General features: G+C 33.4%; 1 protein-coding gene across 2 annotated transcripts; it reads left to right on the top strand.

Moving 5' to 3' along the window:
- Positions 1-3,636: 3,636 nt before the first annotated feature.
- LOC106105040 lies at positions 3,637-17,608 on the top strand. Of its 2 annotated transcripts, none has more exons than XM_013285259.1 (7): positions 3,637-3,940; positions 11,063-11,268; positions 11,779-11,932; positions 14,131-14,248; positions 16,390-16,556; positions 16,880-16,936; positions 17,342-17,608. In XM_013285259.1, the coding sequence occupies exons 1-7, from the start codon at positions 3,904-3,906 to the stop codon at positions 17,413-17,415; spliced, it is 813 nt and encodes a 270-aa protein (XP_013140713.1). In that variant the 5' UTR covers positions 3,637-3,903; the 3' UTR covers positions 17,416-17,608. The 2 variants fall into 2 exon arrangements, with proteins under 2 accessions (XP_013140713.1, XP_013140714.1); XM_013285260.1 differs by lacking the exon at positions 3,637-3,940 and adding an exon at positions 8,620-9,110.
- Positions 17,609-18,753: the final 1,145 nt, after the last annotated feature.

Genomic DNA, 18,753 nt, shown 5'->3' with positions numbered 1-18,753 from the left:
ACGTAAAACAATACATACAAAAATCGAAATCTTTCCTCTTTATAATATTAGTATAAATATGGCTTGTCTTGATATATCGAGGTATATAACTACTTAAGAGTGAAAAACTTAACGTTTTAAAATGTTCAGAACTTGATAAAGCCCGCATACAAGCGCAATCGCTTCACAAACAATGACGTCATGCGCATAGGTTATTGCAATCAGCTCGTATTTTGTTGCAAATAACAACAGTTCTCTAACTAAATACATCGTAAAACGACGTGAAGAACTTGTTATTTATTATGTGTAATGCTTTCCTCTACCCCGAATTTTAAATTCCGTGTCATTATAACCTAAAATATCGCACAATTGTTTAGTTTCGCTTTGATTTCTATAAACTTATATGGAGGTGCGCACACTACTCGATTTTTAGTTATGGAATTAAACAGTTAAATGGACTGCGAAACAATCGACCATCGCACATACATACGTGTGATAGTCGATTGTTTTATTTTCTTTTACAATTCTGATTTTGTAATGTTTAGACACGCCAAACTACTACCATTTTATATTTGGAACATTGATCTGTCTATCAGTTCGTTTACTCTTAAAATATTTTATGTACCCTTAAGGAATGTTTATCACAACAGTAGTCGTACGAAGCAAGTTAAATTAACTAAAGCAATATGTAACAAGAAAGTTAATTCTCTAAAGTGTACTTAAGTAACTGCCTTTAACATGGATGTGTTAACACGTAACGTTTGCTAAGCCGAGAGTTAAATGAGATAGATATTATATGAATATTTGATTAAGATTCCCCGCTTATATAGATCGCTTACTAGAATTTAGTTTACATGTATTCTGTTTGTGTTTTAGAAGTAATCTATACGTCAAAATAACTGTAAATTTGTGCGAATGAGAAGCATTCACATAATCAATAACAAACTAAAACAAGAATCCACACTTTTAAGTATAAGTATTTTTTTATGACTAGCTTTCGCCCACGATTACATGCGCGTGGAATTAAAATAAGCAAATAGCCCATATGTTTTTCCAGACAACATAAGTACAGATCCGTTTAGCAGTTTAGGCTACAATCTCTAACACACATCTAAACTTTCGCATTTATAATATTAGTAAGATTAGATATTTGCTCATAAGTGTTTAATTTTAACGGAAATTTCCCGTTTTTTCTCTAAAACATCTTAACCACAACGTGGAAACAGGTTATTTTTCTGGTATAATGTTGGTAGCTCTTTGTTTACCAGAATTGTAGGTGACGTAAACACTTGAGTGCAGCGAACTTGCACGTATAGAATAAAGAAAGCGTAACGAAACGACGCGTGTTTGTGTAATTAAATTCCTACCCAGTGAACATCACAACTTATATACAAACTACACTAACGTTTCTAAGTTTTGATATTAAGAATCAAGCTTTTATCCAAGAAAATAAATAATAAAGTTTACAATTCTAGTCCTATTCAGATGGTATATGCTAGGTTTCTGAAATTACTACTCATTTTGTCATTACCTAGCGATTTGTTAGAGGTTTACTTTGTTTCAACAAAGTTAAACTGAAGTTACGTAGTTCGGTAACGCATTTCATAAATTTATCGAACCAAAAAAACTAACGAATGGTTAAACGTAGCTGGGAAACCGGCTATTAACGTAAATAAGGATGGCAATATTCATGCACTACAGATGTTACGACAGTCGACACAGTTGTTTGGCCCTGGAGTAACAATTACGTTATTCTTATTTTCCAATAATTGGTACAACCCTATCGAAAATAGTGTTGTCAGAGCTAAGGGTGACAGGCATACGCCGTGACGGTCGGAAGCGTTGCCGGACGTCCGTACCACTCAGCTGGAACACACCTAAATATACCGTAGGGTACCGTATGGGTATGGGAATATAAAGGAACTTATCAGATCGGAAGTATAGAAATGATTTATCGACAAACCGAAAAGTATTTTTTTTAATTATGTCTCGATTAATCTATACATATAATTAAATGGAGTGTCTATCTGTAATATCAAAAGAAAAATTCCTGATTAGGATGATGAATTTGCGTTGCTGATAACGAAAATCTCATTTTAATATTTTTGTGTCTGTCCGTAAGCTACGTTTGTTTCGGGTCATCTCCGTAACGGCTACTTTTTTATCTTAATATAGCATGGACGAAGTCGCGTGCAATAGCTAGTTTGTAAATACATTGTAAAACTACTCTACTAAATTAACAAGAGCAGTAAGTGTCAACTACTGCAAAAGATCTACTGCAACAGATAAGGGAGACCTTGTAGGTGTTATTCAAAAATATAGGGATTATTATCTTTACTATTGACTCTTTAAAAAACAGGAATCCTATTTAAGTCGTGAAGGCAACACTGATTTATGTAATTAACATTAGTGTGCAATAAAGATATCCTTGTTATCAAGAATTCATATTCAAATAGCCTTACATATTCCAATATAAGAAATATTTAAGAACAAAGAGTAAGTAAGCAAGCGATTCCCTTATCACGAAATGAATTGATTCAATAGGAGACGTCGCACCGGACGCGGCGGCGACGCCGATAAATATTAATTAACTGCCCTAATTTTATTTATTGTCAGCGACACCGACGGTATTCGATTCTGTTCTCGTTTTATTTGATTTTTATTTTCTAAAGGAAATTTCCTTACCCGGGATTATTTTAAGACAGTAAACATTTTAATCTAAATAATCTGCGGTCTTTTAATAGCCATCCTGACACTAAAGAAGAATCTTAGTGTAGATTTGTTCCAAAAAATCTACCTTATACAATTTTAGTTAGTTATTTTCTTCGTAGCGTTCCAAAAGTAGTTTATTAAGAAGTTTTTCTGTAATAAACCGATACATTAGTTTACAAAGATAAGAAATAACAATAATCAAAACACATGATTATCCTGTACTTTGTTAAATCGCCAGATTATTTACCACTCTACCATCCCTCATTCAGCCACCTCTTATAAGTCTTCGTAAACCTTTGTAATCAATATTGAAACTTAGCAACAAACAAAATAGCACAATCTCGTAGTTATAAAATATTCACAGCCGATCTTGGGCTTTGAGTTATGACGTCACATCATTAGTATGTCGGATCGTTAGTTGAGCGGAACCACTGGCTTAGACGATATCCGGAAGAAGCACGTATCAACTTAATTCCGCCGCTTACTCTATGAATAATAATTGTATTGACTCATATATGGGACTATTGAAGAGTAGTATTTCATTGTTGAATAGAAATTAAGAATTATTAACAATGGTGTTAATAGAATAAAAAGAGGTGGGCTTTCATTGGTGATTATTTATATCAGAGTTCATAGAGAATTAAATAGTTTTGTCTAAGACTTCCGCCAGTGGAAACCGTGGGCCTTTTTCGTTAATATGAATTATGGATTAATTTTTTTTATACTTAGCTCGATCTGGTCGTCCTATTTTTTCGAAATACTATCACAATGTTCTTATTAAATTAAAGATTTTTTAAATTTGTTTATAATAATTTGTCTGCCTACTGTATGGCACAATATGAAGTAATTTAAAAAGTTAAATTCAAGTATTAGAATAAATTATTCAATAGCAATACAGTAAGTGCTTCCGATATGGTCTGCTTGTTACCGGACGCCAGTTGCTTCGGCGGTTAGTTACAACTCCGGGTTCGAACCCCACACACGTTGGGGTCGGTTACAAGCACAGTTTGGATTTACGCGCCGCTAACTTAGTTTCAAGAGCGCGTTTGTGGAATACATTTTTCACGTCGAAATACAGAGGAAAGTTTAAGTTGAGTTGAGAAGTTGTGCATTTTTTTTCTCTCAAAGGACTTTTTTACTTTGACTCGACTTGTTCTGTGTTTGAGGTGTTGACGTGCTTGTGAACAGGATTATAAGACTTTTGGAGTGAACATGTGGTGCTTGATGCATTTTATACTCGTTCTACAATGTAAGTACTTTCGTTTCGTTTTTCTGCTGAATTTTAAATTCACTGAATTCTAAAAACAAACATTATTTGTTGATATTGACGTTTATTTTCATTGAATATGAATGTACTAGCTTTTCCTGTGCGACTTCATTCGCTGAAATTTTATTTTATTGTTTACATGTGTCAAATTATCAATTACAAATGGCAAAATGACATGACATGATGACAACCTTGCTTCCTTGATGTTGGCAGCAACTTATGGTCTCTTTCCCACATTAGGCTTTTTATCCAAAATGTTTAGCCCTAAGTTTAATGACGGGAAAATGTATAGCCTAAAGCGTGACGTAGGTGAAGGGCATTTTATTAAAAAAAGAATTATACAAAAATATACTGTAATTGCTGACATCTTAGGCAACAAAGAAGTGTGTGTTTACGCTTTATTATAATAGTATAGATAGATAAAATATCGACAGTTCCTAAGTACCAGTAAGTGGTACTTGATTTTCAGTTTAAGAGCGCACGCACATCTTTGACTTAACAATCCCACAACTTTCGCACTTTGATTCCTATGAGGTCATATCGAGGTGCGCACATTTCTCGATTTTTGACCGACTTCCCAATAGAAGGAGGTACTCAATTCGTCTGTATGTTTTTTTTTAGCTGTGCAACTACACAGTTGAATTAGCTGAGAAACAATTGACAATCGCACAAAAGTTGTGCGGTGTAATCAAAGATGTGGGCCCGCTCTAAGTTTGCATAAACTTTTGAATCCTTAACACTATAGTGTCTGTTTTGTACAAGAAAACATTAGAATAGCAACCATAGAAATAAAACACTCACTATTTTTAATAATGATTGTCATGTAATAGTTAAAAACTGCAACCAGTATATACGATGAAAATCACAAACAATGTCCGTTGACAAAGCTTTGATACATTCCAACACTTTGGCAGCTAAATGATGAAGAGCAAATTGTTTGAAACATCGACGGATATATAAGTCGATTTATACGAATTGATATGACTTACGTTTATATTCGAATATAAAAAATATGAGAAAACAGACAAAGACTTTGAAGCTAATTTTTATATGAATTGAAATATCATCCGATTTTCTACACCATTTTGCACTGACTTCTACAAATTAAAAAACTGTAAAATAAATAACAAGTTAGATGTGAGTTTTCTATCTTTTGAGAGTAATAAATAACTTATCTAAATTTTCGGTTTGAAGTTTTATTGAAAAAAGTGTGTACTTTTAAAAAAATAAAAGTTTGTTATGTAACAGTGTTAGCAAACCCTATAAGTGAATCGAATGAACGATGCGATGTTGATGTACCGAAAATATTGCTTAGCCAAATCCTCCGGCAGGCGGTAAGCGGGAAGCAAAATAATCAAATTCCGGTCGCGTTTGAACTAGCATACACATCTAGTGTACGAAATTTCTTTATAAATATTAAGCTATAAAAGTTATGATTGCTTTTAGTCCATATTACAATAGACAAGATTGTTAAATATATGTCAACTTTTTAGTAAATTACATTGTTTATACTTTGATCAAACATTAAAAACTAATTAAGAACCTTCAGGACGCGACACGATCGAGATTAAAACAAGATAAACAATCGCCTAGAAGATGGACCCTCAAAGGGTCTGAAACTAATCGGCGCCTTCATAGAATCATATGTTTGTTCATTCTTAATAACACCTAGTAATACTCCTAACGTTAAAATATACAATCATTGTTTTATCTATTATACAAATATTATAAAGAGGAAAGATTTGTGTTGTATTTTGTATGTATTGAAATAACTCTAAAAGTTCTGGGTCGATTTAAAAAATTCTTTCACCATTAAAAAGTCATGTTATCAGTGAGTAACATAGGCTACATCCTTATTATTATTTTAATTCACGCGGGCGAAGTCACGAGCAACAGCTAGTAATGTTATAAAGAGGAAAGATTTGTATTATTGTATGTATTGAAATAACTCAACAATTATTTTCACCATTAAAGAGCCACGTTATCAATGAGTAAAAATTTTTTAAAATTCATGCGGGCGAAGTCGCGAGCAACAGCTAGTATCAGATAAAATCGTACTTTACAGTATACAAATAATGCAAGTGCAATATTAGATAAAATAGGACAGTCAACATGACTTTTAGTTAAAAGCATGATATCGTATCTCTGATGTTTCCGTAAATATCCATTTTATCGGCAAATTGTAAACGATCGGCTCAGGTTACAGTGAAATTGATCCGCGCAGTAACCGATAGCAGCACGGAGGCTGTTCATCATCTGATACATTACTACGAGCATTAAAAACATTTTGGAAATTTATAATCTTTTCCATTAATCACATAAAGTTTTAGGTCAATAGTTATACCTTATACCTTATTTATTGGCCCAAACCGCTAAGGAAGTACCATTGAAAAAAAACTGAACTACCTTATTTACGAATAAATTCATGATTCTTATCTTACTAATGTGGTGAATGATGTAACGAAAGATTAGCTGTATGTTTGTTAGAGTTTGCAGACTAAACTGCTAAACGGATCTCGATGAAATTTGGCATAGATATAGGATAGTCTTGAAGAACACAAGGGCTACTTTTTTGAGTTGCGGTTATAGCTATAAAACATAACAATACTCTATGTTTATTGTGAGTAATAGAAAATTCTATGGCATGCTATCTTGAGTTGCATTAACAATATTTCGTTCTAAAGCAGGATTCAAATTAGATTCCGCGCATTTTTTTACTATGTTATTTTTACCAAAAAAATCCTTTCGAATTCATCTCATTTCATATTCATAAATGTCTCAATTCACTCAAATCAAAATGCCGCTGAAAGAAAGCTTTTAAAGTCTTCAAAACGTAGAATATCGTTGCTTCACGCCGCCCCACGTGTTATGCAAATCAAAGCGGATAAGTTTCTGAAAGTTCACACTCTTACAACGCAGAAACTTAAAGATGCATGATACCTGTTTGAAACTGAACTTGAAAAAAATGTCATCACAAAAGTAAAACTTTGATGAAAAGGATTAGGAATAACGATTAATGTATACTTATAACATGACTAGCTTTTGCGTGCTATTATCCGCGTGAAATTAGAAAAAAAAGAAAAAAAAAATGTAAGTAGCTTATTCTTCCAGATTATTCTCTACATCTATACCAAATTTTATCGAAATCCGTTCAGCAGTTTAGACTACAAACTATATCAAACTTGCATCAATATAAACTTTCGTTTTTTTAATGTTAGTAAGGGAATTGTCAAGTTCAAAGTGACTGAAGAGTCCACCTACATACATTCTCTTTTTTTTCCGTAAATAAAAAGAAGAATTTGCGAACAATTTACTCACACAAAGTATCAAATTTCAAATCCAAGAAAGTTGATAAAACCAAAAAGCATTTTGTTCTCAGTTAGCGGCAGTATTCATAGTCACCCGAACATAGGAAAGTTTTAGCTCGCTGAAAGCAACTTTAAAAATTCAAAGGTAAAAGTGACATCGAGGGAGCGCCGTCCTTATTAACATCAGCCGAGTCACTTTCAAGATCACTCAGTTTAGAAACTTTGAATTATTCTTTTGAAAATTCACACTGAACAATTTCACGAGGAAACAAATCGTGGAAGTTTAACAATGGGATTTAAGTTATTCTCTTTAAGGATATTTAACCACTTTTATATTTTAAAGGGAACGTTTAAAAGAAAACGAACATTAAACGTAATTTAAATATGTATTCACTAGCTGTTGCTCGCTACTTCGCCCGTGTGCAAATAGAAGTATTAAAAAACAGCCTATGTACTAACTGATTACGTAGCTTTTTTAATGGTGAAAGAATATTTGAAACCGGCACAGTAGGTTTTGAATTATTTCAATACAAAGAAGCGAGCCTATAATTTCCTCAAAGGCCGGCAACGCATCTGTAGTTCCTCTGGTGTTGCGGATGTCCATGGGCGTCGTTGACCACCCTGATGTTCACGCCGCTCGTTTGCCCCTTTTGCTATAAAAAAATACACAACTTTTCTCTTAATAATTTACTAGCCTTCGCTCGCTACTCCGTCCGCGTAAAACAAAAGTAAGTAGCCTATGTGTTCATCCAAACTATCCCCTATATCCATACCAAATTGCATCGACATCCGTTCAGCCGTTTAGCGTACAAACTCTAACATCCATCCATCCATTCAAACTTTCGCTTTTATAATATTAATAAGATTAGAATTTTACAAACAAATACTAGTTAGGAGGTAGAAACAAATGTTACCAGCGATACTAATATTTGAATACTGAAATAGAAGTTAATTTGCACAATATTCCGACTTACGATATCAAATAAATACCGTTAAATCATTGCAAACAATGAGTTTTTAAACAAAAGAATTTACACCCGATACTATTTTAAAAACTCGTTATAAAGGGCCTTGTTCATAGCACGCGACCAAGACGTGTGTTTACGGTCTGATGCACTAGAGACGGGCAGGTACAAAGGTGATTTTTTGCTGCGGTTTTTATCATAAAGAACAGGATACTCGCTCTTCTGAGCAGGCGCCTTCATTTATCTGTGAATTATGAGCGCTCGCGCCATTTGTGGTATTCTAATTAAGTCTAGAATCTTAAATTTCATACGTAAGCTTTTAAAAGTCGTTTACTTTCTTCTTAAAATTTGATATAGAGTTTGGGTACGAAAATTATAGTAGAAATCGATTCCAAGAGTAAAACTTTTTTTAAGTTTCCTGAAATATTCCTAAAATAATAATTTCCAATAAGATTCAATTACTTCCAATTGTTAAGAAGAAATCGGTACCGTGCCGGAATAGCAGCGCAAAACTAGACCACCGTACACGTCCCATCCCTATGACATCTGTCAATGTCAATCTGAAATATTATAAGTGCACCATTTTGACAGGAATGGATATAAAGTATCGACGGATAGTTGCGTTGTTAAAATTATATTATTTGTCTAAAACTATGCATATTAAAAAGTCTAAGAATCCTTAGTGTGTCTGGAGTCTGTTTAAATATTAAATAAAAAGCAAAAAAAAACGAACAAAAGCAATATGGCGGACACAGGTGCAATATTGTATCTCATTATCAACGGTTTGGCAGCTAAGTGGAACGTTGCGCACGCGTCTACCCGTCACGCATGATGGAGCTGATATGTGTATCTTAAGAACCCGTCTCTCTCGCACTCTTTGTAAGTAATTTGCCGTCTCACTCTAATAAATATTACCCTATTTGTATTGTACAGCTGTTTGTCTAGTCTTCAATTCAATCAATTATTGTACAACGGAAATGTTTTCGACTAGTTAACCTCAATGTCGAGCTTCGTTATAGATTGAAAGTAAACTCATTTAATTTTACTTGAATTTATATATATTAGTTCACTTTTGTATGAAGACAGAAGTAAATTGTATCCTCGTTTCTTAGCAAATTCGAATATAACATGTTAAGTATTAGAAAAAGACAATAAAATGCATAATTCCAGCAAGTAACGCACGAGTCGCGGCAGGCGACGGTCGACTGCCCACCCTTTATATCCAGGCATGCATTATATTAAAATATTCCTCTATAAAACACCATGTTTTTATTGCTAGCAATAAGGAAAAGCTTGTGAAATCCTGTGTTATTATAATTTTTACAATTTAAATATAGTACATGACTGCTATGGAAATCAAACAGAATCGGAAGCTTCTCAGAATGTGCCTATATTATAGACATTTCCTTTGTTTTTTAGCTTCTCAAGTTTCAATACATACCTAAACCAATTACATTAGTTTTGACGGTAGTGTTTTGTTTAGAACAGTCATGTCTGCTGGTTTTAGGTTCTAAAAATATCCTGTATAGCCATAATTCACACACACGCTTGCAAATTGTAGGCGGAACAGCGGTGGCGTCTGATTACGGAAAGTCTGCCGCGAATGTACTGCCATGAAGCCGACTCCGGATATTAACCGAGTTACAATAGCGTGACGATGTGAATGACTGCAACTTGCTTCATATTGTACACTAGAATACACGTTTGCTTTCTTCCAGTTGTTACTCTTTGTGTTTATTTTAATTCTTTTAGATTATTTTAGTGAGAAATCGATTGCTAGCAACACTCACACATGCTGATCAGCAATTGTTTTTACCTCTTAAGGCGTTGTAGAACTTTAGAAATTAAATCATGTTTGTTACAAATTATTTCGATTTCTCAATGACAAGCAAGTAATTTAGCTTAGAACTGTGTAGTAGTATAGGCTTCCTTTGGTGTTATTTATATCCTAACAAGCTTTTGCCCGCGACTCCGTCAGCATGGAATAAAAAAAACAAGTAAATAGCCTATGTGTTCTTCCGAATCATCTACATCTATGCCAAATTTTATCGATATCCGTTCAGCTGTTTAGACTACAGACTACAACAAACATCCATCCATCTAAACTTTCGCATTTATTATATTGGTATGATGGCTAAACACAATAAAGCACTAGCACAAAACTATTCCAAAATCCAATTAATCGACGAGATAACGAGTCTCCCTATAAAATTTCATTGTACCCTGCAGCATTGAAATACAAGAAAATAATGCAACGCGATATTCTAAAATGGAATGGATTTCAAAGGAGTTCGCAGTTGATAGAAAACCGCGAAACAATATTCGAGCTGGCTCATCCGATAATAACGAGGCTTCCGAGTGAGCGGGCGCCTAATGTGCCTGCAGGTTATCCACCTTCAATTTCTCGCTGGATTATTTTCTTAGAAAAATGAAAATTTGCACGATGTTTTAGATTATGTTAGGGGTATTTCAATACATTTTTAAAAAACAACCTGACAAAGACTGGAAGCTGAAAATATCTAGAATGCTCATATATTGTTTTTTTACTTTTCTACTTTATTTTCTGTAAATATCATATGTTAGTGTTAAATCTATGTAAAAAATGCCAGAGAATCAAGGCTTATTATCTATATTTCAATATATTTTTAAAAATACAACGCAATTTCTAAACAACAAATTCACTTATTTTATATTTACATTCTTTTCAGGATGCGTATTATTAAGTGAATTCTTGTTAGATCTCTTAAAACACAGAATTGTACCAAAAATAAACTGGTGCAAATAAATAAATTGTCAGTAACATCACTCAGCATATAATTTAAATTTTCCAGGTGTAAATTCGGTACGAATCATCAATATTCGTGTACCAGAAGTAATTCAATATGGTACGAGAGACGCGGTAACGCTGGACTGTGATTACGTGACGAAGAACGTCACTGGCCTGGTGGTAAAATGGTTCTATAATGACCGCTCGCAACCAGTGTATCAGTGGATACCGCCACAAAAGCCTCAAGCATTAGGACTGTTGAAGAATAAGGTAGGATTTTATATCTCACCAGCTTCCGCCCGCGACTCCGTCAGCTTGGAATTAAAAAAAACAAAATTGAGTAGTCTATGTGTTCTTCCTGACTATCCTCTACGTCTATGCCAAATTTCTTCGAAATCCGTTCACCCGTTTATGCTACAAATTCTAACAAACATCCATCCATCCATCTAAACTTTTGTATTTACAATATTACTATGATTACCAGCTCACTATACGTTCCCAATGAGGTGCTCGAAACCTACCCTAATTTAGGGGTTAAGCCTTACTAGTATTTTTATAGACATTTCTTTACTTACATATTTAGTCTCCTCATCTGAGATTTTACTATGTTCTTCTTCAAAATAACACTGGATTAAAAAAGCATTGAATGATTTTGTCCTCAAAATATTTCATGAATTTAAAAATCAATTGTCCAATCTGATAATGATGACGATGTTGCATAACTCTGAATAAAAAATGTATTATTGTTATCTTTAGTAATCAAAATATTTCTCATTACAGTTGGACCTGACTTATAAAGTGTCACAAAATCCATACATGCAGCACCGAGCACTGAGAATCCTACAGCCCGGTACTGAACTCACAGGCAACTATACTTGCGTGGTATCTACGTTCCTCGCCGAAGATGAGAAGACACGACCTATGACTATTTTTGGTAAGTATCACAATTTCTAAATGCTTTTAGTATTATATTAGCAACTGGCTGTTGCTCACGACTTCGTCTGCGATAATAAAGATAATTAAAAATATGGCCTATATTACACACTGATGACGTAGCTTTATAATGATCTTTTTTTTAAATATGCCAAGTAGTTTTTGAGTTATTTCAATACATGCAAGAACACAAATCCTTTACTCTTTATAATATTAGTACAGATAGATAACTTAATACGACCATCATCAAAGAAAAAAAATCATCTTTTAAATTAAAGCCAGTGAGTAAAAGCCTTTATAGATGTTTAACTAATTTTGTTCAAATGGTTTGACCCTGTATATCAACTTCAAGTTCTTAGAATGCATTGTAATAGAAAATCGCTTATTTCAATTACGAACAATCAACACATGAATTCTATCCCCGAGAAGAGATATGCGTTTATTCACTTGAAAACAAACGGATATTACACAGTGCTTGTTGCACCGGAGTAGCGGCTGTTTGGTACCTGAACGGATGTAGGGAATGACTATACCCTTGTACATTAAAAACTTTAACAGGGGTGATTTGTATTATACTATTACACTTGTAATTTAGTAATTTAATTTTGCTTAAAAGACTGAGGCGTGAGACCTAAAAGTGCACGCACAACTCTTACTTAACTATCGCACAAATGTGCGATTGTCGATTGTTTCGCAGCCAATTCAACTGTTTGGTCGCATAACTAAAAATCGAGTAGTGTGCGCATCCCCATATAAACTCATCGTAATAATCGCGATTAAACAGCGTCCGCTTTTAAACTTAGGCGATATTTCCAAACCAATACGACTTATGGTCCTTCAACAAACGAGCCTATCATTTCTTCAAAGGCCGGCTACGCATCTGTAGTTCCTCTGGTGTTGCGGATGTCCATGGACGTCGCTGACCATCTCGGTGTTCTCGCCGCTGGTTTGCACCCTTTTAATATAAAAAAAATTGGTCGTGTAAAGATTTCTTCATTTAAACAAAAATGAGTTTACAGTTGCCAGCAATATTCAAAGTCTAGTTGTATATTGCCAACTGTAAAACACTACAAAGATGGCTATTGTCCAATTGACTCATATTTCGTACAATCGTTAACATTTAAACTATTACAAAAACAATTGCTAACGTTTTTAACTGTCCGTAATTAGCGTCCTTTTGTGGATTATCAATTCTGATTGTACAACACGTGCTTGTATTGATTAATCGTTTAAACAAATAGGAACGAAACAAAAGCACATCAGGCTGGGGTGTGAGGGGGTGAAGGGGTGAGGGGGAAGAAGCTAATGGAATACAAATGACCGTTTTGCTTACATAAAATCATTCAATATTTGATACGATCTTATCTGTAAACGAAAATTATATATGGGAAACTATTGAAGCGCGCGCACCTTTGACTAGACTATCGCATAACGGTTTAGTCGCGCTTCGATTCCTATGAATTTGTATGACGGTACACACTACTCGATTTTTAGTTGTGCAATAAACAGTTGAATTGGCTTCGAAACAATTGACAATCGCACAACAGTTTTGCAATAGTTTAGTCGAAGGTCTGCGCCCGCTATTAAACTCCACTGATAAGGTTAGTTTTAGTAGGGAAAAGTAACATTATGATGTCGTTTAAACTAAACATTTTAACGTTTAGATTAAAGAAATGTATTGCTTACTTGATTATCAAATTTGTATTATTTCAGTTATAATAGAAACAATTTTAGAGCATAAATAATAAAGAGATTTTCTTTAGTGCTTGTCTTTCAAAGGCAATTATGTAATGTATGTGCGTACACGATTCCAAAAATAAATGAATATCTTTACACTACCATACATAACAAGTATACAAAGATTTATTACATTCGTGATATGAAACCATTGGCTACAGCACCAGAAGCATTCCAAGTCGAAGTAATAATCGTTAAATTTGATGTCCTCTGTGTACGTATTGATCGCTTGATACAAATCCACTTTATTCACTACGACTTTTGATGGCATATCTTAAATATTAATGAATTTCTGGATTTTTTCACATAGAATTAACAACCGGAAAAATCTTCACGTTCCTTTAAAATTTTCCTTAAAAATTTCGATTTAAAAACATTGCTAATAAATTCCAACAGGCGATTTGCTTAGGAGAATTTATAAACGAGAACAATAATATTAATGTTTTTTTTAATTTGTTTCAGTGCCTGAAACGAGGTTCGATATGATACAAGATCGGCTACAGGATGACTACTTGAATATTATTTGTTCCGTTGAAGGCGTCTTTCCCAAGCCAGAACTAGTCATTTTAGCCGGAAACAGGTAACTGATTTACTGTTAAAAATATTTTCTTTTACTAGAAGACTTGAGGTTATTATTAAGCTCTCAGAAAATTAATAAAGCTAATTAAAATCGCTTAAATACTTTGTTCCTGTAGGCACTATCGGCAGGACATGAAAAGCGTACATTTGCATTCTTTTGTGCCAAGCTCTCACTTTGCTTTCTTTCTTTTGTCTTCAATTTTTATCAGGGACAAATTTAAAATATTCCTTAAAACCATCAACAAAACTTCCTAGTGATATATTAAAACATATGTCCATGACAAACAAGAAACTCACATTATTCAGAAAAATAACTATCTTTGTCTATATTACTATTCTGTTCTAAAACAATTGAAATTATTTAAAAATTACTCAGGATTTTGTACCAAACAATAAACTGAATTTTGCGCCAAATCAACCTTCAATATTGATACGTGTTATTTATCTGTGAATTAGGCTACACAAGGTATGAAAGCTCTTACCAATTAACATGCCTAGTGAACTTGTGGAATAGGCTTTGTACCTTGTACTTATATACCTATGTATGTGCTAGCGTATGTGCCAAGCATACGACATAGCATCTAAGTCGTTTAACGTTCCTCCCAACCATGAAATCCCTCACGTTACACGTCATGCACGGCCTGATAAATTTCGTTTGCTATAAATGAACATTGTAATATATGTACAAGTAAATATACAGAATTAAGAGATATTTCAATTAAAATTGAACTGAGAATATACATTTGCCATTCAGAAAAATAAAATAACGGGATTTGATGTACGTAAAATTTACAATAGAATATAACAATCTTACTTCTTACTAATATTATAAATGCGAAAGTTTACATGGATGGATGTTTGTTAGAGTTTGTAGCCTAAACGGTTAATCTTCATGAAATTTGGCACAAATGTAGAGTATGGTGTGTGTATGTGTTCTTCACATGGGCTACTTAGTTTTTTTTTTTAATTCCACGCGGACGGAGTTGCTGGCGAAAGTTTGTAGTTAATAAAATAAAGAAGTAAGGTGTGCCAGAACGCTGCCATATCAATATTTATATCCATTATATAAATTTTAAATATTATAGATAAATTCTATAATTTGCTACTATTATGATTGTAATAAATGCTTACTGCAAGGTCTTTATATTATGAAAATAACGAGCTGTTGCCCGCGACTTTGTCCGCGTGGTATTAGAAAACATATAAATAACGAAAAGCTACGTATCCCTCGGGAACCGGACATTTCTCGGGGATGAACCTCATCCCATGTGTACTCCAGACTTTGTTTTATATCTGTGCCAAATTTCAAAAGGATATGTTGAACCGTTGCGGAATGATCGAGTAAACATTAAAAAACTAAATTAATGAATCGCACAGGAACCGTAAATATTCCCGGGATAAAAAGTACACTATGTGTTCTTCCAGACTATGCTCTAAACCTGTGCCAAATTACATGGAGATCCGTTCAGCCGTTTGGGCTACAAACGCTAACAAACATCCATCCATCCATCCATCTATCTAAACTTTCGCATTTATATTATCAGTAAGATCTATAATTAAGAATATTAGTAATTCAATTTTTTCGTTGAAACCAAAATGTTATTGAAAATTTACTATGAAGATAAATACTCTATTCTCTTCTGTTACTGATAGATAAGTAAATTTGAATTGAATTCAGAGTAAATTTAACTATTGGACACAAATAAAATCAGTGCCGTAGATGTTTAAACTAGCCAAAGTTCTCTAATTCCGATCAGAGGAAAGTTTCCTAACAATTTAAACATAGTTGCATAAAAAGTAGAGTAAAAGAACTATCGGATTCTTTACTATACTAAGTACTTACAGTTTTTCATATGAAAGTCAGAAAATATGTAATTTAATAACGGTTAAATATCCAGACTTTGTTAAGTAAACACAAAAAGATTCAAATTCTCTGCACCGACTTTGGTAAAATTTCTCTACATCTATACTACTCGTAATATTATAAAGAGGAAAGATTTTTATTTTTGTATGTATTGGAATATCTCAAAAAATACTGGCCCAATTTTAAAAATTCTTTCACCGTTAGAAAGGTAATTTATTTGCTAGCAAAGCTAGTAAATAAAACCGAGTATCTTATTTTTAAGTATTTTTTTATTTCAGACCTCTAAACGCCAAATCTTCTATCAAAAACTTCGAGGGTCGCTACACAGCGCTAACTAGCGCCGTCGTAAGCGTCGACTCATTGCCTCCTACGGTTGAAATTCTGTGCGATATGCAAGTTCCCCTCGCGAATTACTTCAGCAGAAAAAGGGATATATTTTATAGAGGTTAGTTAGCAACATTTCTAATGTACAGTTAGTTATAATGTTAGTAACGCGTTTTCTAAACGAATAAATGATGACACCTAAAAGTTAGGTCGCGTTTGTTACGTAAAACGTTTCCCCAGAGTTTGGAGACGCTCTGTTTACTGTTTATTTATGTTTCTAACATATTAAACATTCAGATTAGTTTTTAATTTTTCACCTAATTTCAATTTAGTTAAAAAGTTATTTACCTTATTTAACTAAGAAAAAACTTAAGATTTGACTTTTACCTTAATTTAATGGTAATTTCTGGTTTTTCAATATTAATAATTCTTTTTTATTTCCAGATCCGCCTTTAACTTCACCAGAATCAACTAATTCTTTACAAACATCACCTGATTCAGGTATAATTGTTTTTTACTTGTAATAAGCTTAAGTATAAAATTATGTAAAAAAAATACGATTTGTTTTATATGTCGATGTGTTTTAAGTTTTTTATTTGACTACATTTAGCTTTTATACCTAAAGATATGAGTATACGATAGTATACGATAGTATGTGAGATTAAGGGCCTGTCCCACCACTGGCTGATAGAGGCTCAGATAGCTTAAAAACGTCACATAAATTGTACGAGTATATTGTCTGATAACAATTAAACGTGTAAAATATGGAAATATCAGAGTTCATCAGTTCCCTTATCTGACAATGACGTCACTTTTAAGTTACCTGAGCCTCTATCAGCCAGTGGTGGGACATGTCCTATGAATCTTAAATATTTTCAGAAAAATATGTTTATTTTCTTTTTACAGGATGCTTAGTGGAATCGATGCCGTTTTTAATATCAATATCGTTAGTAATGTCTTACATTTTACAAAGTAGGTGAAAATCACGTGATTATGGACTTTTTTTAAAGAAATAATACAAGTAAGTGAAACAAACTTGGACGAAGTTTGCAAGCCTAGGGGAAGGGTAGAGTTAGTTGTAATACATGTTACTGCTCAAGATATTGATAAATAAATGTAAATAAACGTTTATTCTTACGGATTGTTAAATAAAATAAGCAAATGTAATGTATCTTAGATGTAATATTTATCTAGTCTTAAATGTAGTAAATGTTAATAAATGATTTACAATTTTAAGAAGCATTTCCTTTTTAAAAAGATTACCTTAACGTATGTAAAAGCCAAAAAAATGAATTGAAATGATCATCTATTACTTTCCTTGATTGAATGAAAAGTTAACAATATGTACATAAAGCCTCTAAAAAGTATTGTTGCGTAAAAGATTTTTTACACTAACCTACATTAATTCCATAGACGAGTTTAGGACGAAAGTCGTTTTGTTGGAAGATTAAGATTTGTACCGCACATAGATTTCCCATGAGACACGTATTTTACATTAAGCGAGGCCGCTGGGACATTATATGACCCGCAGGAAGTTAATACAAATTTGGAAGGCTTACAACTTTTTCCCCGAAAATACTTTGAACGTTATATCATGGTATTTAATTTTCTTTGGCTTACCAATCAATGTATGATAATACTAGCTTACGACCGGGACTCTGTCCGCATGGAATCAAAAGTAAGTAGCCTATGTGTTCTTCCAGATTATCTTCTACATCTATGCCAAATTTCATCGAGATCTGTTCAGCAGATTAGGCTACAAACTCGTAACATGTAACCATCCATCTTAACTTTCGCATTTATGATGTTAGTAATAATATAGATGTTTTAAACACAGTCGAAAATGGATGACAAACCTTTAGGAATTAGAGTCATTGTTTCGGTCCTGGCGGACGACCACCAAAAGCGAGAAACTCGGACCATGAATAAACCTCTATAAGCGAGAAAAACATCTCACTCTTTTCAACTTTCGCCTATCCAGGTTCGATTATTGCTTGATTTTATTTAACTTACACTATATTTGACTTACACTACTCATAGTAATTCTAAAATCTAAAATAAAATCATTACAGTCTTCAAAATAATTGCCTAATCAAATCTTTACTTAGTACTTTAATATACACATGTGTATTAATTAAATGCGATTAGTTATGCACTAGTATGTTGGTATGTATAGCGTTTGTGGAAGCGTTTCTCTGTAGCGTCTAGTGATGCTGTAAATCAAACTAAATTGAGATACATGACCTCGTCTCATAAACTCCCGCACAAAGTTGCCTTGCGGGATAAATGCTGACGGAACTGAATATGGATAATACAGT

The sequence above is a fragment of the Papilio polytes genome, unplaced genomic scaffold (genome assembly GCF_000836215.1).
Source record: "Papilio polytes unplaced genomic scaffold, Ppol_1.0 DF823288.1, whole genome shotgun sequence".
Taxonomy (NCBI): Eukaryota; Metazoa; Arthropoda; class Insecta; order Lepidoptera; family Papilionidae; genus Papilio; species Papilio polytes.
Note: the sequence above shows the minus strand (reverse complement) of the source record. Positions and strands in the feature narration are given on the sequence as shown.